This window comes from Dermacentor silvarum, chromosome 8, assembly GCF_013339745.2.
Source record: "Dermacentor silvarum isolate Dsil-2018 chromosome 8, BIME_Dsil_1.4, whole genome shotgun sequence".
In the NCBI taxonomy this organism is placed as follows: domain Eukaryota; kingdom Metazoa; phylum Arthropoda; class Arachnida; order Ixodida; family Ixodidae; genus Dermacentor; species Dermacentor silvarum.
Window position 1 is genome coordinate 88,222,720 of NC_051161.1, and position 20,838 is coordinate 88,243,557.

At 47.8% G+C, this 20,838-nt stretch overlaps 1 protein-coding gene across 7 annotated transcripts in view; it reads right to left on the bottom strand.

Moving 5' to 3' along the window:
• LOC119462260 (neprilysin-1) overlaps positions 1-20,838 on the bottom strand; it is a 60,275-nt gene that overhangs the window by 11,934 nt on the left and 27,503 nt on the right. For 5 of the 7 annotated variants that reach the window (XR_007468508.1, XR_007468509.1, XM_049673196.1 and 2 more), the window contains 5 exons: positions 18,797-18,895; positions 16,904-16,981; positions 14,022-14,134; positions 2,345-2,403; positions 162-213 (listed from right to left, as the gene is read on the bottom strand). Coding sequence is in view for 4 of the 7 variants with exons in the window: in XM_049673196.1 (XP_049529153.1) it covers positions 162-213; positions 2,345-2,403; positions 14,022-14,134; positions 16,904-16,981; positions 18,797-18,895 (401 nt within the window). In the remaining 3 variants the exon portion in view is untranslated. The other 2 variants (XM_049673198.1, XR_007468510.1) reach the window with 2 other exon arrangements.

A 20,838-nucleotide genomic window follows, 5' to 3' on the forward strand; every position in this document is an offset into this window, starting at 1 on the left:
TGAAGGGCAATTCCTCATGCGCGCACGGTGCCTTTTTTTGCCAAACTACGGTTTTGATGCGACAAAAATGAATAAGCACGTATGGCGGACGAAACGTTTTCGCGATGTCTCCACGTCGGGACAGCAGTCAACTCAGATGATTTATGCAAAGAACAGCTCACCATGGAAGTTCATGTTTGAAAAAGAGATCCTGCAGTATGCCAGAAGGAAACACTGAAAGAACACACGAGCACAAAAAGAAACCTGAAATATTTCCGGTCGCACACATACCAGGTCATGCGTGCACAGACAAACATATTTATATATATGGAAGGCGGAAGGTAAAAGCGTGGTTTTTAACGTAGAGGGCTCCTTGGCCGCCGTAACAAGGAGTCAAACCCGCGACCTCGTGCTCAGCAGCACAACGTCATAGCTACTTAGTCACCTCGGCCACTCAAACTAAAATTCAATGAACCAATGATATTTTTATGCTTTTCGCACCAAGCCGCTAAACTCATTAGTGTTGTGAGCAAGCTCCACACCCTCTCATTCCAAGCAGATGACTTGCCACGCTACAAAAAAAAAAAAAAAAGAAACTTATCAAGTATATTTACGATTACTTCATTAAAAGGGTCACTAACTAGTATTAGACTGTACCTTCACTTTATTTGCGGCACGAGTTTTATGAAAGCATTTTTGTAGCCCTTAAATTAACACCTTGTGAATCGTCACTAACAATTGCTTGTCGAGATTATCGGAGAACAATTTCCTTCGTTTTCTTGATGAAACATGAGAAGATATACTGAAAGTTATCTGAGTGTACGAGCTGTAGGGTAGGACAGTGTTATAGCGTGCGAATACCTTGCGCCCTAGATCGTGGTTATGCATTGCCGCGATCATGTTGGCAGCGCACGCGGAACCTGGGGCCGACAGTACAGGCTACGCTATCTGCCGTCAACATGAAAAAAATATTCGTGCCCGAGGTTGCCTGTGTGAATCTGTTAGCGAGAACATGCTGACGTATTGATGCTAACATATGTTAGCATGAAGTGAATGAGTTAGTGATGTTTTCTTTAATTATTGTACGCATTACCGTACCAATATATAGTAATTGCCGAATTCGAAGCTGTCCAATTCCAGAACAAGTTTTGCTAAAATTTCGATTACCGTCGGCCTTGGAGGTTTCTTAGCCTTATAATCAGTACAGCATGTTACATTGACCGTTGTGTTATCACCCTGCCAAATGTTCATGTGAATTGAAGTAATGCGTAATGCAGGAGCGGAAGAATAATATTCTTTATCACTACATGAAATTCTTCTTGTTATTAAAATGTGCCCTATCGCCTTGCACAAATTGTTTCTTGAAGCCTGAACTCAAGAGACTTCCTTAATAAAGCTGACTTATTTGGCAATACTTCCGTGGTTAGATCATAATTAGAAGGTGCAGTTATTTTCAAGAAGCCACATATTAATCTAACATTCTTAATTCTGAATAGATTCAATGGAAAGTTGCAAACCTTATATATAGCACATTATCAAAACTAGGATACCCCTCAGAACTTATGAGAGCTAGTAGTTCTACGAGCCAATATCATGCAAAAAAAATTGTAGCCGATATAATTCTCATCTTGACGCCTCACTAACAAACTTCTTCTTTAGCACAGTATCAGTGATGTCAGCAACGAGGCTTCAGCGGCCACGTGAACGTACATTCTTTGCCACCTTACTTTGCCACAATAGATTCAGTCAAATAGTTTTTTTTCCAAGGACGATAACATAGTGGAGCGGGTTACCGCAATTTTACATTGTGCAACCTGTCTGTATGTATATGCTCTCTTCTTTTGGGCCCGCTGCTTGGCCCCGCATATTTTGTGCAGTACATAATTATTAGCGAATATGATTGAAAGTCTAGTTCACTTGGAGAACTACTGCCATCACTAAAGAGAGTCTACTTGCCTAATCGCAGTTGTCTCATAGAAAGGGTTTACTCCACCTTTGTTGACGGAATGGAACGCTACTGCGGCCAGATTTCGATCACATTCAGGGACAGCGTGCTCTGAACCTGTGCAGAGCCACGTTACGCAATTTACAGCTAGCAGTGATTGACTGGGCGGGTAATGGGTCCTTGCAAGGATATTTTTCTGCTGATGACTGTAATAGTGCTCTCCGAAACGACCAATTATGGTTAGATGGTCTCACGTACTGAAAATTGCGTGATTAGATTGAATTTTTAAACATACTCAAAATTTCGGGGACTAGCATTTTTAAGGTGCCCGAAATTACCTCCTGATATTATACCTTCAATGCAAGAAAAAAATATATCGGTGTGTCTATTAGGCAAAGAATCTTTGGACTATTTTCTTACCCACTTCATTGCCATGTGGATTGTAGAAAGCATTGACATTGGCGGGTCCGACTGGCCAACTGCAATGAGTAATAGAACGGCAAGAACAATTGTGTCTCAGTCATTTATAATTACTGTGAGTTTTATGTCTATTCAGCAGCTTTTAAAAGTGCCTTGTAAACCATGCGATGGGATGGGAAAACGGATGGAAGTGGATGGGAAAACGGCGCCGCGGTAGCTCAATGGTGAGAGCATCGCACGCGTAATGCGAAGACGTGGGTTCGTTTCCCACCTGCAGCCAGTTGTTTTTTCATCCATTTTCATTTTCATTAATTTATCATTTCTTTAATTCAATTAGTAAGTACAAGTAATTTCCTCTATGTTGTCCTTGGTGTCACTGTTTGTTGGCTTCTTATATGATTAATAGAAATCGGCCCCTCGGTTCCCTTTCTTCTCGTTATATATATATATATATATATATTTATCAGTGAAGTAAAGAGTAACCGGAGCCGGCACAGAAGTAGTTCAAAAAATAGAAGCACGTACAAGACTTTACTGGCGTTTCGGCCGGGGTTCGGCCTTCATCAAGACTCAATGGAAATATATTGTATTGGGAGTCTGGTGCCTTGAACGGCTTGCAAGCGGCACACGACAGTCACAAATCCCAGCCATCCCACAACCAACTATTCCCCTGACCCACTGCTGCTCCACCCGTCTGCTTGCCCTTCTTTTCCTCTTCTTTCACTTGCAGCGTTCTTCGTTACCGTTAAGCTTGCCGCCCCATCTCCCCTCGAGTTCGCATACGACTAAGACACGAGCTCAGTACAGGCATCACGAGGGACGTAAAGCTTCATCTGGCTGGCTACGGGCCATCTGATGCGCAGGGCCGTCCGGTGTGATAAAAAACGTCTTGTCTGCGATGTTCTCGTCGAGCCCGACCTGCCAGTAGCCGAAGAGGAGGTCGAGTGCAGTAAAAAATCTAGCCCTGTGAAGCTGATCTAGGGCGTCGTCGAGGCGGGAAAGGGGGTGTACATCCCGCTTGGTCATGCTGTTTAGGCGGTGATAGTCTACGCAAAATCGCGTAGTGCCGTCCTTCTTTCTCCCGAGAACTACTGGGGACGACCAAGGGCTGAACGAGCGAGATATGAGGCCAGGCTGTAGCATGTCTTCCACTTGAGTTGTCACTTCAGCGCGTTCACAAGCAGAAACACGACGAGGGTGGTGTCGCACTTGTGCATGGGAGCCAGTGTCGATCTTGTGATGAACAAGAGTAGTACAGCCAAGTTCGATCGCTCGGTGATAACGCCGAGAACCATCGAAAGATCACCAGCAATGCTTGGATATCGGACTTCTCGGATGACGTTAGGTTTGGGCCGAAATGGAACACATTAGGTCGATGGATCGTTCATCGCCACTAGCTTTATCGGCCTTAGCTCGTACTTCCGCCGCTTCGTGAAAAATTTTCGCGGCGATAGCATGACCACTAACCGAGCTCTTGAAAAAAGAGGCCTCGTTCTCGCCCCTTTCAACTGGGGCGAGAGGGAAGCCTTTGTGTTCTCGCATCAAATCGCCGTTCTCCCTACTCCACCCATTCTGGGCCATTCTGATTCTTCTGCACCTACCGAAGTCTGTGCCGTTGCCAGCAGCCACGGAATCGGCGGAGTACTAGCACAACTCCAGCGCGGCAAACACCGTGCCCTCGCTCACGCCAGCAGGCTCCTCTAGGCCTTTGAGTGCAACTATTCTATCACTGCACTGCTTACGTGTCTGGCCCTAGTTTGGGTGGTTGCGAAGTTCCGTCCCTACTTATACGGCCGACCCTTTTCAGTCGCCACAGACCATCATGAGCTTTGCTCGTTGTGCTCACTGAAAGATCCTACAGGACGACTTGGTCGCTAGGCGTTACACCTACAAGAGTATATATATTGTCATATACAAATGTGGCCGTCTCCACAAGGACGCTGATTGTATATCTCGCTACCCGGTCAACGAGCCTGAAGACACCTGCCGTAGCACCGCAAATGGCATTTTCTCTGTGTCTGCTTTCGTTAACATCACCGATGAGCAGTACCAGGACCTATCGCTGCGAGCACTCATCGAGCGACCGCACTCGTCGCGCACCGACCCCTCGGTTCGCCGATATGTCTTACAGGGTGGCATTCTCTCCCGACGGAACTTCCTCCCTGGTGGGTCTGGTCTTCTTGTCATATGCCCAAACATCTACGACGGACTGTGCTCTTTGAGCTCCATGACGTACCCACGGCAGGACACCTTGGGGTCTCTCAAACGTACGACCGCGTCCGCCGCCGCTTCTATTCACCCGGTTTCGCTCGTTCCGCCCGACGCGATGTTGCTGCCTGTGATTTTGCCAGTGTCGGAGAACGCCTCAGGTGCTGCCTGCCAGTCATATCCAGCCGATAACCGCCCCTGAGAAACCGTTCTCCCGTGTTGGATAAGATCTAACTCAGCCCCTTTCCCACGTCATCCTCTGGGAACAAATGGGTAGCGGTTGCAACTGATTGCGCCACCCGCTACGCCATCACACGGGCTCTTCCGACCAGTTGCGCCATGGACGTCGCAGACTTTCTCTTGCATGACATCATCTTGCTTCATGGCGCCTCCCGACAGCTGCTTACTGATCCTGGTCGTAACTTTTTGTCGAAAGTTATCACCGACATTGTGCGTTCCTGCTCCACTCAACATAAGCTGACCACCTCATATATCACCATCAAACCAATAGAATGACGGAACAGTGGGACCGTATCCTCCTGGATATGCTGTCCATGTACGTTTCGAAGGACAACTATGACAGGGACACTGCCATTCCTTACGTCTCATTTGCCTATAATTTTTTTCAGCACGACACCGCCGGAATTTCCCCATTTTATCTATTGTACGATCACGAACCGACCTGGCTCCTTGATACTGCACTTCCTCCTACGACCTCAACAAGTGAGTATGCGTGCGACGCCATCGTCCTGGCCGACCATGCACGCCAGCTTGCCCGTACTCGACTGACGGCCTCGCAAACTGCTCAGCAGCGCCTGTACAACGCCCGCCACCGTGATGCACAGTTTTCGCCTGGTGCACTCGTGCTCTTGTGGTCACCTTCTAGTCATGTTGGCCTTTCAGAGAAGCTCCTTTCCCGATACACGAGACCTTACCGCGTGCTGCATCAGGTGACGCCAGTGACATACGAAATTGCTCCCGTCAATGCTACGTCACCCTCTACTCGGCCATCCAGCGATGTCATGCACGTCAGTAGGCTCAAGTCCTACTCCACTGCTCCCGATCCCGGCCTTTAGTTGCACCGGGACGGCTCTTTTACCGCGGTAGGTTTGCTATGGACCCGTAGTTACGGTAACGAAGAGGAGTGTTGTGAAGACGACGACGACTGTAGAGGCTAGTGCGGAATGTTGCTTTTCGGCCAAACGCAGCGCATTCACTTGTAAATGTACTAGTATATTGCTTGTCGTCTGCATCTTCCCGCGGAAGTATATATATAGGGTGTTTCAGCTGATAGGGGGTTTATTGGCGTTTAATCCCGTTAGGTCCAGCTCAACGAGCACCCGAGCAGCTCCAGCCAAACGCCAGCGCGAGGCAAAACCAGCGACACCGATCCTTTCGTCTTTCTCTTCCTCACTTCAGGAGCCATGCGACCACAGCGACGCTTGTGCTAACTTCGTCATTACAATGGCCCCACGAGAGAAGACCAGCCATCCTGGCGACTCACGGTGACGACACGATAGAGGGATCGTAATACGGTTTAAGCCGGCTGACGTGCACAGTCTCGCGACCACGACCCCGCAGATTGTCAGACAGCATGAGAGGTTCGACCACATAGTTTACAGGAGATGTACAGGCGACGATCCGGTAGGGTCCGTGGTATTGAGCCAGCAGCTTAGACGAAAGACCGGGAACGTGAGGCGGAATCCACAACCAGACGAGGGAGCCGACACGGAAAGTGGTAGGGCTCAGGTCGGTGTCATGTCGATTCCGCTGGTGGGCTTGACCCTCCGTCGTGAACGTACGGGCAAGTTGGCGGCATTCTTCAGCGTACCTGGCTACTTCTGATATGGGTCGATATTCAGAGGCGTCAGGTTGGTATGGCAATACTGTATCGAGCGTGCACGAGGGTTCTCGTCCATACAATAAAAAGAATGGTGAAAAGCCTGCGGTTGCTTGAGTCGCGGTATTGTAAGCGTAGGTGACAAAAGGGAGAACCATGTCCCAATTGGAGTGGTCCGACGCGACGTATGCAGCGAGCATGTCGCCAAGAGTGCGATTGAAGCGCTCAGTTAATCCATTGGTTTGCGGATGGTACGCGGTTGATGTACGGTGGACGACGTGGCACTCGGCAAGCAGAGCTTCGACCACTTGTGAAAGAAAGACGCGTCCTCTGTCACTGAGGAGTTCTCGAGGAGCGCCATGTCGAAGCACGAAATTGCGCAGGATGAAGAAAGCGACCTCACGTGCTGTAGCGGCAGGAAGGGCGGCAGTCTCTGCATATCGGGTGAGATGGTCAACACCAACGATTATCCACTGGCTTCCAGACGTAGTGCATGGGAGTGGGCCGTAAAGGTCGATGCCGACCCGATCGAAAGGCCGCGCGGGGCAAGGTAAAGGCTGAAGAGCGCCGGTCGAGCGTTGCGGAGGAATCTTGCATTGTTGGCATGCTTCGCAAGCACGGATATACTTTAGGACAAAGCTGTACATACCGCGCCATTAGAAGCATTGGCGCAACCTTGCGTAAGTTTTCAGCACGCCTGCGTGAGCACTCTGTGGGTCGGCATGAAAAGCAGCGCAGATGTCGGAGCGCATGTGACGAGGTATTACGAGAAGCCACTTGCGACCACCCGGTATATAGTTGCGGCGGTAGAGCAGGTTGTCTCGCACGGTAAAATGAGAGGCTTGACGGCGGAGCGCGCGGGAGGGCGGATTGGCGGTGGAATCCGACAGAAGGTCGAGAAGGGCAACAATCCACGGATCCTTCCGTTGCTCCGAATGCATGGACTCGACGTTGAGCGCTGAGATAGTGGTGTACTGTGCCGAGAGAGACGCTGTATCGGGGGGTAGAGGAGAGCGAGAAAGGGCGTCCGCGTCAGAATGCTTGCGGCCAGACCTGTAGACCACTTGGATATCATACTCTTGAAGCCGCAGGGCCCACCGACCGAGGCGGCCCGAGGGATCTTTCAAGGTCGACAACCAGCAAAGAGCGTGGTGGTCCGTGACGACCACGCTGACATCACATTCACGAGACCAGTGAGACATGTCGGTGCCAACGGTGAGAAGTCGCGTCAAAGGTGCGATAACGGTCGCGAAATTGCGCACAAAGCGACGAAAATAAGAACAAAGGCCGATGAAGCTCCGGAGGGTCTTCAGTGACGTCGGCTTAGGGAAGTCGGCGACAGCTGGAAGTTTCGCAGGATCAGGGAGGACGCCGTCTTTGGACACAACGTGGCCCAAGATAGTCAAGGTGCAAGCTGCAAAGCGACACTTTTTGATGTTCAGCTGAAGACCAGCGTTCTTAAGACATGTCAAAACTTGGTGGAGACGTGAGAGGTGCGTCGAGAAGTCTGAAGAAAACACGACGATGTCATCCAGGTAGCATAGGCAAATGTTCCATTTGAGACCGCGAAGTATGTTATCCATCATGCGCTCGAAAGTTGCGGGCGCATTATAGAGCCCGAATGGCATGACGGTAAATTAATATAGCCCATCAGGGGTGACAAACGCTGTCTTCGGTCGATCGCATTCGGCCATGGGAACCTGCCAGTAGCCAGATCGTAGGTCCAATGACGAGAAGTACTCAGCGCCTTGTAAACAATCGAGTGCATCGTCAATGCGGGGTAAAGGGTAGACGTCCTTCCGTGTGACTTTGTTTAGGCGGCGGTAATCGACACAGAAACGAATAGAACCATCTTTTTTTCGCACTAGCACAACTGGAGAAGACCACGGACTCTGGGATGGTTGAACGACGCCACGCTCGAGCATGGCATTCACTTGGTCGTTGATTATACGACGCTCCGCCGCTGAAACGCGATAGGGGCGTTGTCTGAGGGGAGAGTGGGACTCGGTGTCGATGAGGTGGGAAACACTGTTCGTACGACCCAAGGCGTGTTCCGTACAGTCGAACGAAGAACGGAAAGTATCTAGGAGAGACAGGAGTTGCTCGCGGTGCTCGAGGGAAAGGTTGGCGTCAACGCATGAATCAAAGACTTCGGTAGCCAATCGGGAGCTTTTCGGAAATGGTGTCATGGCGTCGGGCGAAAGGCCAGAAGAGGAGCCAGGCACGTCCAAACACTCAGACATGTCAATAGGTTCGACACAGCCGAGGCACTTGTCGCGAAGCAGAGTCAGCGGGTATTGGAACGCAGCATAATTGTTGTACCAGCGGCTACGCCAAGAACGGCGAATGGAAGTGGTAGAGATTTGCGGTGAAGAAAAACAGATGAAGGCGTGAACAGTACCGAGGCGTCGGGCGCCGATGGACACAACAAAGCGACTGGTGTTGAAGTGCTTGGTGGCAGATCAGTATCGGCGGCGACAATAATCTTTAAGGGGGCGGGAGAGGCGGCAGGCAGAGTGGTGTTAACGACAGACAGAGCCACTTCGGCACGGGCACAGTCAATGACGGCACGGTGGCGCGACAGAAAGTCCCATCCCAGGATGACATCATGGGAGCAGGAAGGCAGAACAAGGAACTCAATTGTGTAAACTACGTCCTGAATAACGATCCTAGCGGTGCATGCGGCTGAAGATTCGATGGGCTCCGTGGTGGCAGTACGAAGTACAAGGCCAGAAAGTGATGTGGTGACCTTCCTAATCTTACGGCAGAGTCTCACGTATGACGGAAACCGCAGCGCCCGTGTGGATGAGTGCGAATGTAGCGGCTCCTTCAACCTGTATTTCTATAATGTTTTGCGGTGATAGCGGAGGTCTTGGGCATTTCGACAAGCGTGAAGCTCTTGCCTCCGACGCTGCAGCATTTAGTTTCCCTCGTTGGAAGGCGGGCGACGACGCATCGGCGATATCGAACGGCGACGCGGTGATGGTGAACGACGGGGACTGAAGTTCTGACGACCGGTCCAGAAGTTCGGCGATGGGTTCGAATCAGCATGCTGGTGGGATGCAGGTACCTGTGGCTCAATGACGACGTCCTGACGCGGCAGGCGACGGCGACAAAAGCGCGCCACATGTCCCGCGATACCGCACGAGAAGCATATCGGTCGATTGTCCCGCGTGCGCCAGGGATCTTGTGGCCGGAAGTACTCAGGGGGCATTTGAGGGACAGGGAGAAGCGCTGGGCGAGGTGGCGGCGCCGAGTAGGGGAGTGTCGTTGGTGTAGGACGCGACACGACTTGGTGCAGCAATCTGCAGCATGCAGCAGGGACAAAGGTGCAGCAATCTGAGCTGGTGCAGCAATCTGCTGGACTGGTGGAAGAGCCTCTGCAACCTGCTCGCGGATGGCCTGCTGCACGGCCGAGGACAAAGGTTGGACAGGTTCCTGGGTGAGACGGAGCAGCGAGAGCTGGCGGGCCACCTCTTCACGAATGAAGGCTTTGATCTGAGGCAGCAGAGACCCGTCATCAGCCTGTCCGTGAGCAGTCACCAAACTGGAAAGGGAGGCCACTTGAGGAACAGTTTAGGCGAGCGAGCGCTCGTTGCCGGGGTAATTCGTCGAAGCTTTGGCAATATGTCACTACGGCTGCAACGGTGGTAGGATTCTTGGCCATGAGCATCTGAAAAGCATCGTCTTCAATGCCCTTGAGGATTTCTTTAATCTTATCTTCCTCAGTCATCGTTCGGCTCACGCGGTTGCAGAGATCTATGACGTCCTCGATGTAGCTAGTGAAAGTCTCGCCCGGCTGTTGCGCTCGGTGGCGAAGGCGCTGTTCAGCGCGAAGCTTTCGCACCGCAGGACGGCCAAATACCTATGCGAATGCAGTCTTAAAGTCATTACATGTCGCAATGGTTGCTTCATGGCTGCGGAACCAGAGGTGGGCGACACCCGCAAGATAAAAAATAACCTTGGTGAGCTTTGTCCGATCGTCCCATTTGTTGTGGTTGCTCACCCGTTCGTATGACGAAAGCCAGTCGTCGACGTCGGTATCAGCGGTGCCACTGAACACAGCCGGGTCTCGTTCACGAACGGCACCACAGGTGACTTGCACAGTTGACGAAGTGGGTCGCTCACCGGCGTCGTCTGGCATGGTCGTGGGGGTAGCGGAGGGCAGAGTGCGGCTGCGGAGTTCCAGGGCGAGTTGTTAGGATAGTTAGGATGCCCAGCACTTCCACCAAATGATATGGGGTTTATTGGCGTTAATTCCCGTTAGGTCCAGCTCAAAGAGCACCCGAGCAGTTCCAGCCAAACGCCAGCGCGAGGCAAAACCAGCGACACCGATCCTTTCGCCTTTCTCTTCCTCACTTCAGGAGCCATGCGACCACAGCGACGCTTGTGCTAACTTCGTCATTACACAGCGAACACTTTCAGAATTTATTTTAGGTTGTCTGTGGCAGATATCCCAATTCTAGTTCATGAGCTGGTCTACTCGAAGAGGCGGACATTACTTGCACAAAAAATTAAAATGCATAATCGACTAATTAACAAAAATTCACTAGTTATGTTTTGAACTGTTTACCTGATGGCCCATATTGCAATTTACAAATTGTAGCCGTGTACTTCGCAAGGCGGATCCACTTAGAATTAATTCTCAGAATGACACCAGTTTCGAGATACTAATTTCCGAATTTTGCGGAGAAATGCATTGGCGTTCCAGTTAATTGTGTGCTTCAATGCATAAAGCGACGTTTTGTTAACAACCTAACTGGAACGCCAATGCATTTCTCCGCAAAGTTCGGGAATTAATATCTCGAAAGTGGTGTCATCCCAAGAATTACGTTCCAAGTGGATGCGCCTTGCGAACTCCACGGCTACAATTTGTAAATTACAATTTGGGCCATCAGACTGATTAGTTAAAACTTAATTAGTGAATTTCAGGTAATTATTAGATTATGCATTTCAATTTCTTGTGCAATGTCTGCCTCTTTGAGTACACCAGCTCATGAACTAGAATTGTGCTAGCTGCCACAGGCAACGTTAAAGAATTTTTGAAAGTGTTCGCTGAAACACCCTATATATATATATATATATATATATATATATATATATATATATATATATATATATATATATATTGTGACAAGTGTATTCGGCTTGTAGATTTGACGAAGCTTGACGGTTAAAACAAGCTGGCTCGTTGAAAACCGACCTAGCGCGAACCACACGATCGTCAACGTCTTCCACACTGGCTGGCACAGAGCTGGTGCCGACGTGCTCCGGTACAATCACTCCCCACGCAGAAAGGAGTCAAACTGGCGACTTAGAGGAATGGCAGCACAGGAGGGTCGTAGCACGGTTTCAGCCGAGCGACGTGAACTGTTTCACGCCCTCGGCAGCGGTGGTGGGAAGATGGCTCTAGCGGCTCGATGATGTAGTTCACGGGAGACGTTTGCTCTACTACTCGGTAGAGACCATGGTAATTCGAGAGAAGCTTGGTCGAAAGGCCGGGAGTAGTGGACGGGACACAGAGCCAAACTAGCATTCCTGGGGAATAGTGAGCACTAGATGCGGATTCGTCATGGCGAGATTTTTGGCGACATTGGTCTTGCGCGATAAACGAGCGAGCCAGTTGACGATACTCTTCAGCATAAGCAGCCGCTTCGGAAGCAGGCGTGGCTTCAGAAACATCGGGTCGGTAGGGCAGAATGGTGTCCATGGAACATGATGCTTCACGTACATATAGGGGAAAGAAAGGAGAAAAGCCGGTGGTAGTTTGCGTGCCGAGTTATAGGCGTACGTGACGAAGGGGAGCACCCGGTCCCAATTGGAGTGATCATCGGACACGTACATCGCAAGCATATCTCCAAGGATGCGGTTGAAACGCTCCGTCATGCCGTTTGTTTGCGGATGGTACGCAGAGGTGGTGCGGTGAACAATGCGGCATTCTTGGAGCAGTGCCTCAATAGCGTTTGAGAGAAAGACGCGGCCACGATCGCTTAATAATTCACGGGGCGCACCGTGTCGCAAAATGTAACGGCGAAGAAGGAATCGAGCGACGTCTATCGCGGTGGCAGCTGGCAGCGCAGATGCTTCAGCGTACCGTGTGAGATGGTCGACGGCGACAATGATCCACCGGTTGCTTGCAGGAGTGTTCGGGAGGGGACAGTAAAGATCAATACCAACACGGTCAAATGGTCGTACAGGGCACGGTAAAGGTTGAAGAGGTCCCGCGGTGCTATGAGGGGGAGTCTTGCGGCGTTGGCACGAAAGGCATGACCGCACGTACTGGCGAATGTATCGATACATGCCGCGCCAGTAATACCTCAGGCGTAGGCGGGAGTAGGTCTTGAATACACCAGCGTGGCCGCATTGAGGATTGTCGTGGAAGGCGGTGCATATGTGCGAGCGCAGATGACGGGGGATAACAAGCAGCCACCTGCGGCCATCGGTTTGGTGATTGCGGCGATACAACAAGCCTTCGCGAACGACAAAGTGTTGCGCTTGTCGACGAATGGTGCGTGAAACAGATTCAAGCGAACGGTGAGAGAGAACGTCAAGCAGAGAAGCGATCCAGGGATCCTTGCGTTGCTCGGCCGGCATGTCGGTGATGCTGAGGGACGACGAATCGCAGGTGGAAGTTTGTAAGCAAAGTAGGCCAGGAGGCAGCGGAGAACGCGATAGGGCATCGGCGTCTGAGTGTTTGCGTCCCGAGCGATAAATAACACGTATGTCATACTCTTGAAGGCGTATAGCCCAACGAGCGAGGCGGCCAGTGGGGTCTTTCATAGATGACAACCAGCATAAGGCATGGTGGTCAGTCACAACGTCAAACTGGCGTCCGTAAAGATAAGTACGGAATTTTCCGATCGCCAAAATAATTGTCAAACATTCTTTTTCCGTTACAGAATAGTTTTATTCTGCCTTTGTTAGGGTACGGCTGGCATACGCAACGACATACTCGTCATAGCCGTCTTTGCGTTGGGCGAGAATGGCACCAAGACCGACACCGCTATCGTCCGTGTGAATTTCAGTAGGAGCATTAGGATCGAAGTGGCGCAGTACTGGAGGGGACGTAAGGAGCCGGCGGAGCGTCGTAAAGGACTCGTCACAATCGGGAGTCCACGCCGAGGAGCTGCTGGCAAGTAGCTGAGTCAAGGGGGCGATAATAGCGGCGAAATTACGGATGAAACGCCGAAAATAGGAGCACAAGCTGATGAAGCTACGGATCTCTTTAAGAGTGGTTATATATATACACACACTATTGGTGCGCCTTGTTTTGGCACATACCACACCGACTTCAGATGGGCAATTACCTCCACGGCACTCTACTGCATGTCATGAATTCCTCCATGTACACAAGGGACTGCGCATTCTGTAAGAACCAAGAGCCATCTACCATATGGTCTGGGAATGCAAGATGAACCCGCCGATAGCGCCCATCCAAGCACCAACACAAGACCAGTGGGAGGCCTAGCTGACAAGCCAAAGTCCTGAGGTCTAGCTACGGCTGGTGAACAGGTCTAGGCTACCAGCACAGACCACGCCTACCTGGAATAATGTGGCCACCCACCTTCGAGCACCTACAACTTGGTTTCTGAAATAAAGTTTATTCACTTATATCTCTCGCCTACTTACTCTGCGTCCTCGTCGTGGTTTTCGTGAAGCTGCTTCAAATTATTTATGTAGTTGCTTTCTAATATTTTGTCCCATATATATAGGAATGAATTCTGGAGGGTGACGGGTGGAACCTGCACCAAGGGAACACACCCGCATAGTGATTACATGACAGAAATGCAACATGAAAACGGCAGGAAACGGGGTTAAATACTTGAGCAGGCATAGCGGTGACGGCGACATCTATCAAAATCACTTTATTTCACGTTATTTCAGGGCATTTCCTGCGGAGACAGAGACTAAAGGCTGAAACAGCCTGACAGGGCCCCTGCCCCCGTTCAGTTCATACAGCGTTTACTAGTACAATAACGTAAACAATGAGGTGCACATTATATAAAAATTGCAGTTGCACTCAATGTACAGCCGAAGAAGGAGAAAAAAAGTGAATTATAGTACATCAGATAACAAGTATGAGATGCATACCTATGCACACAGATCACGCAGATAGATATATACATATGCACAATGTTCACACAGGATTCATGTGTTAGCTAGTAGGCCTTTTTAGCGCGTTACAAATATGTAGAGAATGATTATGCACCAGTACACTGGGCGTACAAAAAAAAGTAAAAAAACATGAGAAAATGCTATGAATAAAGTAGAGAGTAATGTAAGACAGTGTACAGTACACATGCTGTTGTGACAAGAAACGTTTTGTAGATACTTTTAAGTTTACCAGGGCTATCTGTTCAATTTATTATGTCTTTCTGTTTATTTAGAATCTGTATAGCTTGATATGTTAACGATTGTTTCCCGTAATTTGTCCTGATCTTTGGAAGCCTCCTCCTATTCTGCCTAAACCCGTACTGATGTTCAACTGCCATATCAATGTCTTTGTATATGTTTGTGGCATGAATATGTTGCGCTAATTTATAAAGATAAACTTCATTGGCCATAAGCAGGTTGTGTTTCACAAATAACTCGCTGGTACGTAAGTCACGGTTATCCCCAGCATAATTTTCAAAAATGCGTAGCACGCGCTTTTGTAGTACCATTAATCTATTATAGTTGCGCTGGGTGGTGGTACCCCATACTAGCGAACAATAGGCAATCTTAGAATATACTAAAGTGTAATAAAGAGTTTTTTAAGCCGAAGAGGTATTAGTGTAGAAATCTTTCTAATGCATCCTATTGATCGAGCTATATCGACTACGAAATGGTACACATGACATGACCATGACAAGGACTCTTGGAACCAAACGCCTAGGAACTTTTGCTCAGTTGTTTGCTGAATACTCTCGGTTCCATACGCAATATGCATGACATGTTGGTCGCGTTTATTTGGAGGAGAAAAAATGATGTATTTGGTTTTAGAGGCATTTAATTGTAGACAATTATCATTTAGCCATTCGGATAGGTTTTGTAAATAATGATTAGTCTTTTCTTGAAGTTAACGTTTTGTCCGTGAAGTAAAAAATATGTTTGTATCGTCCGCAAACATTACTATATCAAGGGTGTTGTCAATCTGAGTAATGTCATTGATGTATAACAGAAACAGGGTAGGACATAATACTGATCCTTGGGGTACTCCATTTGTTACATTTAACGATGTAGAGGAATAATTATTAACATCTGTAAATTGAAAGCGCTTCGCAAGATAGCTAGCTATTAATTTCAATGACATGGCACGTATTTCATAACATTGCAGTTTAAGAAGTAGTATACTATTTTTAACCGAATCAAACGCTTTTCGCAAATCTAGAAAGAGCCCTAATGTATAATCCTTATTTGCAATTAAAGTTAAAATTAAATTATGGGGTATTACGTGCCAAAACCACGATATGATTATGAGGCACGCCGTAGTGGGGGACTCCGGAAATTTCGACCACCTGGGGTTCTTTAACGTGCACCTAAATCTAAGTACACGGGTGTTTTCGCATTTCGCCCCCATCGAAATGCGGCCGCCGTGGCCGGGATTCGATCCCGCGACCTCGTGCTCAGCAGCCCAACACCATAGCCACTGAGCAACCACGGCGGGTTCCTTATTTTAAATACCTTGAATGATTTTCTCGTTTGCACGATGTAGCGCTTGTTCAGTTGACTTGTATTTTTGAAATCCAAATTGCGAACTTGATATGATATTATATTTCTCTAAGAACTTTGTTATACGATCATTATTTGCCCACTCAAAGACTTTTGATAAAACAGGTAATACCGATATTGGCCGATAATTTGTAAGGGCGTTTTTGCCTCCGGATTTGTGTATCGGAACAACCCTTGCTATTTTTAGTTGGTCAGGGAAGATACCAGTGTCAAACATTAAGTTAATATTATGGGCGAGAACGTTTTTTAGTAAGCTGGAAACATACTTTACTGGTTCAGCCCTAAATTCGTCATAACCAGCGGCAACATCGTTTTTTTATTCTATTAATTAACTCTTCAGTCTCTTGCGGGGAGACATGATACAGAATAAACGAATTTGGTAAAGAGCGGATGTGCCTGGTTGGTTGATGACCGCCTATAATTGAGCTATCTGCCTTCCCTGATTCTATAAAATACTCATTGAAGGTGCTAGCCAAACGCTACCCTGCTAACGCATTCCCATTTATCTCAATCTCTTGTACGCTGGTTGTTGCATTTTTTCTGCTTGTCAATCTGTTCACTGTTTCCCATATCTTTTTCCCATTAGTTTGATGGCGAAAAAAATACAGAGAAAATAAAATTGAAATACAGTAACACGTGCGACGCGAGTGTAAGAGAGAAAATTACCAATTTAGCTTCCACCTTTTTGGTGTACAGGCTGCATAGAAAATATAAATTTTGAAGTGCCTAAAATACGGGGCTCTCCTCCTTTCGCTTAGGGTTTAATTTTGCAGTAGCTGCGAAGTAGATTGCACACTTACTCTGTTATAGAGTTCATCGATATAATCGGTGCTCGTCAACCGCAACGGGTAGCCAATCTTCGATTTCATTTTGATGAGCTGAAAGAAATACAGATCACAGTATGTGAAATCCTCAGGAGGCTCCGTTTCTTAGATTTGATGCGGTCACATGCTTTATACACGAGCTAGTAGCAGGGGGAAAAGAGAGAGAAAGACAGATAGAATAACCAGTATGTGTACCGGCTGGCTACGCTGCGCTCGAGTTAGGAGTAAAGAGAATGAAACGGGGTAGAACGAGATGAGGGATAAAAATTGCACTTATCCCACGCACTGTGAGAAATCGGTGTTATGTGAAGCATTTTGCAGATATATCTGGTTATCCAGTACTGCTTGGGGTTATAAGGTATAAAGCGTTACCCGCTAGAGTAACGCGTTTGTGTAAATCGAATAGTTGTGTGTGACACGAGCGTACATGTGTGTGTGTGTGTGACGACAGCCGTTTGACGACGATGACTGTGACGACGATCGTATGAAGTCAACGGAATGATTGCTGCTGGGTCCATTCGACGCGAATTCACACGACATGCCGTTTTTTGGGTTCTGCAGAGTTATTGAACGAGTGTAAGCGAGAGATACATGGATAGTGACGTCATATGCGGCTAATCAAACGTATCTAGGCCTATGTCATGTATTCCATGTCACAATGGCGAGTTAATTTTTATACTAGCGAAGAAAAACTGATAAAACTGGGTCGATCATGAAGGCGGTACAACGTCGCACAGCTTCTACGTAATGTTAGGTGCTACGCGGAAAGTACGGGGCAGTGTGGGCTGGTTACGAAAGTTAGGGTGGGTGGGGGGGGGGGGGGGGGGGTTGGGCGGTGCAGTCTAATACAATATATCAAAGCGCGAGCTGTTGCAAGGCAAGAGCACGTGAAACTGGCACGTGACACACATGCCAAACGTCTCCAAGGGCTAGTCGGCTTTGGCGCTAGAGAAGTATGCGTGCGATTGTGACCCTGTGATTCTGCTTCCTGCCACACAAGTGTATGGTCACGGAATGACGAACTCCGTTGGAGCGGCATCGATGACGTTCAGTCGCGGAAACAGGATTGTTGATGCAGCAGGTGAGTATTACGATATAATTTTGCCGCATCTGCCAAGAGGTCGGCTTGCTCTTAACACGATATTTTTGCTTGGAGACGTGCGTGTGAAGATCTTCCGCGTGGAAGATTTCGGAGACGAGCAGGCGAAGGTTGGCGCTTCGGGAGGTCGTGGCGCTGGGGGCATGTCAAATTAACCCCGTTTGTGCGGTGTCAGTCCGGAGGCGAGACAGAGGCAGACTGATTTGACGGAACTACAGGCGAAGGGTTGCCAGTGTCTGGTCAGTGAACTCTTTGGGCGAGCCCATGAATGAGGGCCAACCAGCTGATGGCGCCACTCGTAGTTCCGGCGTCGCCGTACAGATGAAGCGGCCTCAAGATGTTGTCGCAAGCACGGTAGACGAAACCGCCGTCAAGGAGCTTGAGAAACCGCCAGAAAAGGTACCTTCAGACAAAACTTTGTTACTGATCGTACACTGCAGCATTTTTCTATGTCATTATGAGTTCTGGGGACGATGTAAATGTTTAGTAGCGGCGCTGACACCTCGTTCTCGGTGGTTCACGTGCAATCGCGCCTTATGGTAGTGGAGTTTAGGAGATGCAATGAATGCTATACCCCCGCACCGACTCTATATACCACCTGTACTTGCATGCGTGGCATGCTGTATTAGTGCCAACTGTATAAACTACATGTAGTCTGTTTCATGTAGCACACAATGTCTGGCTACTTGAACGCACGGACATGCTGCAGGGCACTGAATGAACAGGAAACGCTGTGGTGGTTCATGGACCACTGAAAGTAGGATACATACCTTTTCGAGTGCTATTTTCTTAGTGTGGTCATCCATCCAATCGCTGCTCTGCACAATTTTACTGAAAGACTCTGTAAGCTTCTCGACTATATATTCCACCTGTAAATATTTGTAAAAAAACACTAAGAGAAACAGATGCAGAGATAATGTAAGCCTTTGTAATGGAAAGCTTTCAGCGGGGTCTAGAATGCTTGAAATATGGGAGCTTTCGTCTTAGTCTCAGTCTTGTGTCATGTACCGTCTGTGTTCCTATCGCTCCCCCTATATACAGGTTCCCCCAGCTTGGCATAGCAGGTTTTGACCATCAAGGCTGTCATAACGACGCTTGCGCCTTTATTTCATTTTTTTTCTTGGCCGCTATCTGCGATTCAGTTACATTCTTAAAGCGCAGCGTTCTGAAAATGCCGTCATTGTTTGTCAAATGGGAAGAAATATTCCCCCGAATGAAATAGTAATTAAGGCAACTGAATACTAAGAATTGCCCAATGCTTTCATAATGGCATGCTCACCTCTCTCCATAGTAAAGTGAATGCACTCGTCAGGTAACTGGAACGTATTCTTACTGTCTAGTCATGGTACAGTTCCCTCGTGCTGTCATACAAGATGAATTTTTATTACATGCGCTTCTGCTTGTGCCTTAAGGGTGAACACGGACGTTCGCCGTGTCGCGCAGGGTGAGCCAGCTTGTGTGAGAAGGGTGTGACTAATGCCAAACAATGTTCTCTCAACATGAGTACACATACCTCACTGTCGACACAGTTGTTAGCTCTTGAGATTTTATTATTGTTATTATTATTATTGTTATTATTAATATTATTAGACAAGATACAGTGCAAAGAAATATATAGGAGAGGTCCCGAGGTCAAAGACTCTAATGAGACCTCCTGTACAGCGTATAAGTAAAAGTATATACAACAGTTACAGCAATTAATGTCAGAAAAAAAATAGCAAAAGTAGTATTGGTTTAGGTTTAGCAGTATGAATACAAATCAGCTACAGACATGCAAGAGAGCAAGTATAATCATTATTATTACATTCAACTAATTACAGAGATAGAAGTAACTATAACGAAATTATGAAAGTAAACGGATAATAAGACATAACCAACTGAACTTTTATTTGTGTAGCGTAAGTATTAACAAAGTGTGCATTTGGAGGGACAAAAGGAAAAAACAAACAAGGACATAACTAAGTGGTTGCAGATGATAAAATGCGGTCTTTGAGTTTTCGTTTTAATTCAAATGGTTTAGATGAACTAACAGTAACAGCTAGTGTGTTCCGGAAGGAAACGGGCGAAAAATGGACACACTGCTTATCACAATTGGTGCGTACGTTGGGAAGAATAGAATTATTGTTTAATGCAAATCGCGTAAGATTAGTACGCGTTATATGATATCGGAGCATCAGACGGCCGCGGTGAAAGTCATCTAGTGGTTGGTATAAAAACGTACCAAGACTAAAGGTAATAAGTTCGTCTGCAGTAAGAATGCTATAGATCCGTGGTAACTGTTTGGCATTGCAATGGTTAGGACTAAAACTAATTATTCTAACAGCCTGGTTTTGTAAGACTTGTTGTGTTTGTAAGTGGGTAGCATACGTATTGCCCCATCATGTAATGTAACAATTAATATGTGAATTAATAAATGAGTAGTATAAAGAGAGTATTGTTTTATGGCTAAATACATACTAATAACATGACTGACATAGTCCTATGGCAGGAATAAAAAAAACTGTAGCGCAAGAGCTAGAGACTACAATCATTATTCGACGGATGCTTGCCTCAGAAGGGACCCTGAAACGATTTTGCCGATTTTGCACAAACGTACTGATTCGTCAGGGTAGTTCCTTCTGATCGTTAGGTGATGGATTTAATCGCTCCGCGTAAAGCGTGTAAATAATTATAAGGTTTTAAAAATGTACATTGCTAGTGATCACAGGGGCATCGCTCCCCTGAGTTTTCAGCCGTCCCCTCACAATTGACGTAGTTAGCCCAATTGACGTCAGTTGGGTGAGCTATCTGATTGACGACCCAGGTTGCGCCA